Source organism: Antrostomus carolinensis, unplaced genomic scaffold (genome assembly GCF_000700745.2).
Source record: "Antrostomus carolinensis isolate BGI_N321 unplaced genomic scaffold, ASM70074v2 scaffold33391, whole genome shotgun sequence".
NCBI lineage: Eukaryota > Metazoa > Chordata > Aves > Caprimulgiformes > Caprimulgidae > Antrostomus > Antrostomus carolinensis.
The window spans coordinates 278-4,653 of record NW_010292653.1 but is presented as its reverse complement, the minus strand read 5'-3'; the positions used below and the strand labels follow the sequence as shown (position 1 = coordinate 4,653).

The 4,376-nt window shown below is 44.5% G+C and overlaps 1 protein-coding gene across 2 annotated transcripts in view; it reads right to left on the bottom strand.

Moving 5' to 3' along the window:
• Positions 1 to 4,376, bottom strand: part of PFDN1 (prefoldin subunit 1) — a 33,081-nt gene that overhangs the window by 28,487 nt on the left and 218 nt on the right. The window contains exon 2 of one of the 2 annotated variants that reach the window (XM_010177049.1): positions 4,219 to 4,373. In XM_010177049.1, the coding sequence (XP_010175351.1) occupies positions 4,219 to 4,373 (155 nt within the window). The remainder of the gene's footprint in view (positions 1 to 4,218; positions 4,374 to 4,376) is intronic. The other variant, XM_010177050.1, reaches the window with a different exon arrangement.

Sequence of the window (4,376 nt, the reverse complement as noted above, 5' to 3'; positions counted from 1 at the left end):
CGGTTCAGCCACCAAAAATCTGAACCGCAATGGAAAAAAAAAAAAAGTAAAAATCATATTATTGCAGCTGTCCCCATAAAATACTGTACTCACACGAAGTTATTTTGTAGGGACAGCTGTAAGAATATACTATACTTGCAAGCTTGAACATAAAGTTGTGGTAACAATATTTGCTTGATTTTTACTTTCTTAGATGTGATTTTTATAAGTGTTCTCCCATTTGTTGTAGAAATAAACTAATGATACAACCATATCAAACCAAAACTGACTATTTATTTTGGCATGGCATGAAAATCTGCAGTGTCCTCCTCACTGTGCCTAGCACAAGTGCCAGACATTTTTCTCCTATAAATAAGGATCTTGTCCAGGTTATGGGTTAAAAGAATGCAAAGGAAAAAGTCTGAAATATTCAGACTGAATTCTGAAGCTTAAACTTTCAGCATAGCTTTCAAAGCAATATGATGATATGAGCTCATAAATAGCTTAATCAGAAGTCCAGCATAGTGGTAGCTGTCTCAAGCTGTGTAACAGGCCTTTCAAAGGAGTATGAAGTAACAGAATTGAAATGTATTTGGCAAGATGCCACCACACCATCCCAGCCTCACGGATATGTACAGTACACAGCAATTCATCATTTTATACTATGTGGCACTGACATTTCTTGTGTCAAACCGAAAATAGCTATAGCAAAAGTAAATTGAGCCCCACATGTGGAGGCCAGGCCAGGCTAGGCCTCCACATGTTATAAACACTATAATATTTAACAGAAAAGAAAAAAAAAAAAAAAAGACCAAATTGAGGAACGACAACTGGACTTTCACATTCGTCAGCAGTGTGGGGAAAGCCTCTTGGAAAGGACAGAGGCTCAAGATAGGGATTCAGAGAACAAAAAATGCACAACTGCTTTCCAAGTAGCACAGAAGTGAGACTGAACTAGGCAGACTTCCCCTCAGGATGCAGTATATAACCAGAGTTCCTCAAGCCTTCAAATTCCACGAAGACCTGGAGTATCTTACCCTACAGAAGTGTACATACTAGCCGCCTGCACACACCCCAAACCACCAAAGTTGGAGGGGAAAAAAAAAAAGATAAACTCTATCAGAAGCCAGATTCTAAGTAGCAGCTTAAATGGATTAAAGAATTAAAAAAAAAAAAAAATGAACACAGGAATAGAAGCACAAAACTTACTTAAAGAATTTAGCTATTCAAGCAAGCTGTCAGAAGAGCACTGGTAATCAGTGTTTTAACTCTGATGCAGATTTCTTTCTGGATAACTGAAACCCACCAGAGCTCTAACATCTGCACACTAGACTATGCAAAAGAAATTAAGACACCATAAATATCCCTTTGCTAGCTGAACTCTCACATCTGTGCAAGCCAATCAAGCCAACAAAATAAAAAAATCCGCAATTCCACTTTGCAGAACATGACTTATAAGTCCAAAAGAACCATAATGATCACCTCCTTTGGTCTCCAGTGGAACACAGGATGCCACACTGCCCTTGGATTTGATCTCCTGCTCAAGAGCTGCTTTAGCCTGCTTTGCTAAAAGCCCAGATTTCAGCAATACATTCTCTGCTAGGGGTTGGAATGGGCTCCAAGAAAATCCTTGTGGTCCATGGCCAGAAGAAGCAGAACTCACAGAAATACCATATCAAGCTAAAGCAGGAGAAAAAAAATTTAAAAATTAAAAAATGAGTGAATGAGTAGTATTCAGAACAACACTCTCTTAATCTATATTTGCATAGTGACTAGTACAACAAAGCCCTTGAAGAGTACAGCTTTTAAATACTACCACAATGCAAATATTTTTCTGATGGCGCCTCTGCCATCCCTGAGGAGCAGGAGCTGCCTGCCATGCCTGACCCTGCCTGCTCACAGTAAGGTAAGCAAAAGAAGACTCCCCAGACGACTGCCACTCTGCAGCTGCTGCACAGACTGAAAGTGTAAATGGTTTAGGACACAAAGAAGGTAAGTGTCTCCTACTCCTAAGTGGAAGGCAGAAGCAGAAAGCAGGACAATGCATTTCAGCCAGCACATTTTTAAGGTATCTTCAGGGAATTTTCCATACAGGAGTAGTCTGCACTTCTGGATTTTGAAAAAGCTCTAAAAAAATTGTTGACTTCAGAATTACCTTCTACTCTTCGTCTGCCTGCTCTGTGACAAAACCAAACAGAAAAAACCCTTATGAGTTGTCTCATGACTACTCCAAACATGAGTGTTTGCTATGCCTACAGCCTGCCCAAGTCAAATCAGTCTCCTCTTGCAATGGACAAAATTCTATCTCCTTTTAAGGTACCAGCCACTAGCACTCCCGCACAAAGCCAACATTTAACTCACCTACATGGAAAAGCGTATTTACTGGGAGCCAAGAAGGGGACTCTGTCACACTGAACGCTCCATTAGCCTGGGTACAACTTCACCTGAAAACTTGCAGCAAAGGGCAAACCATATGCCATGCCTGGCTTCCTGCGCCGGCCACCTCCCTACAACTTGATCTGGAGATTGTGTGGTGTGATGGATCGGGGCACTTGTAGTCTCACCTGGCTCACCACTTGCCCCTGTGATCAGTCACTTTGACATGAAGAAGGTGGGATAAACCCGGGGTGGGGAAGAGGTTGATACAATCATCCATCTGGGCAGCAGTCAGAGCAGATTCAGTGTTTCACAAAACCCCATCCCGAGCTGAGAAGAGTCATCACTGTTACCCAGCTCACAAGAAACACAAGAGAAATATCATAGTACTCTCAAATCAAAAACATAAAAATCTAGTGTGATATTTATTGAGCAAGCATGTGTTTCAGATTTGAAACCACTCTGTATGGTCTTCTGTGAGAGACTGCTGAAGTGTGTTGTGGAAGTTAATCAAAACACGTTATTTCTGGTTTAAGGTATTTCTTTTGACAGCCATCCACATCTTTATGAGTGCACTGGGACTACCCATATGAGCTTTATTCTCACTTCCAAGGGTTTAAAACATCTAGGCAACAGCCATTAGATCCATTCCCTGGCATGATACTGCAAAGGGCATTTCTGTAGAACATTTGTCCAAGCAAAGCCCTGAGCACATGAACTGTGCACAGGGGTTTTCCAAGGAGTCTGATGTAAACTACATTGGAAATGACTGAAGGTGGACAGATCTGTGACAGCCTTCTCACAAATGCTGTTTGTCATCAGAATGCTGCTCTGCTAGTCTAGATTACAAACTTCCCAGGGGTACCAGATGAGTCCATCATGGCCAGGAGCAAAGCCACCAAGCAAAATCACATAAAGCCAATAACATTTATAACAGTTCTTCTCCAAGGCAGCCAGTAGCTAGCCCCAAGAGATAAAACCCAGTAAGTCTCACTGTGTTCTCAGGCAGATTGCTGGAAATAAAAAACTATGAGAAAAATAAAACAAATGAACCTGCTGAGAGAAAGCTGGCACAATATTGCTTAGGGGCATGGTTTAGTTGGGGACTTGTCAGTGTGAGGTTAATGATTTACTCAATGATCTTAAAGGGTTTTTCCAGTCGAGGCAATTCTGTGGTTCTGTCATTACTGTCAAAGGAAGAGCCTCCTGCCAGGGCAGCAGCCTACAGACCTCTTACAGATGAATGCTGGGGGGGTCTCTCCATGCACAGGGCTGCAATCGCTACCCCACTCTGCTGCAGAAGCCAGGTCTCCCCAAGCAGGGAGCCACCAGCCACGCTTGGCACTGGAAGCTGCTCTCCCCACCACCTGTCATGGCTAGAGAGATAGAATCACAGACTGGTTTGCATTGGAAGGGACCTTAAAGCTCATCCAGTTCCAACCCCCCTCCATCAGCAGGGACCCCTTCCACTAGACCAGGTTGCCCAAAGCCTCATCCAACCTGGCCTTGAACACTTCCAGGGAAGAGCAGCCACAGCTTCTCTGGGCAACCTGGGCCAGGGTCACAGTGTCACCCTCACAGCAAACAGTTTCTTCCTCAGATCTCATCTCAACCTCCCCTCTTCCAGTTTAAAGCCATTGTCCCTTGTTCTGTCACTCCCTGCCCTTGCCCAAAGTCCCTCCCCACCCTTCCTGGAGCCCCTTCAGGTACTGGGAGGCCACTAGAAGGTCTCCCCGGAGCCTTCTCTTCTCCAGGCTGAATAGTCCCAACTCTCTCAGCCTGTCCTCACAGCAGAGGTGCTCCAGCCCTTGGGACATCCTCGTGGCCTCCTCTGGACTCGCTCTAACAGGTCTGTGTACTCACATCCTCCCCACACCCTCGTACATGCGGGTCTCGTCCACCAGCATCATGACCTCCGTGTCGGTGAGGTGGGCGTGCTTCTTCGTCTTGCTGAGCTGCTCGATCTGGATGTCGGCCAGCTTCACCTTCTGCTGCGTGTCTATCACCTTGGCCTGCAGCTC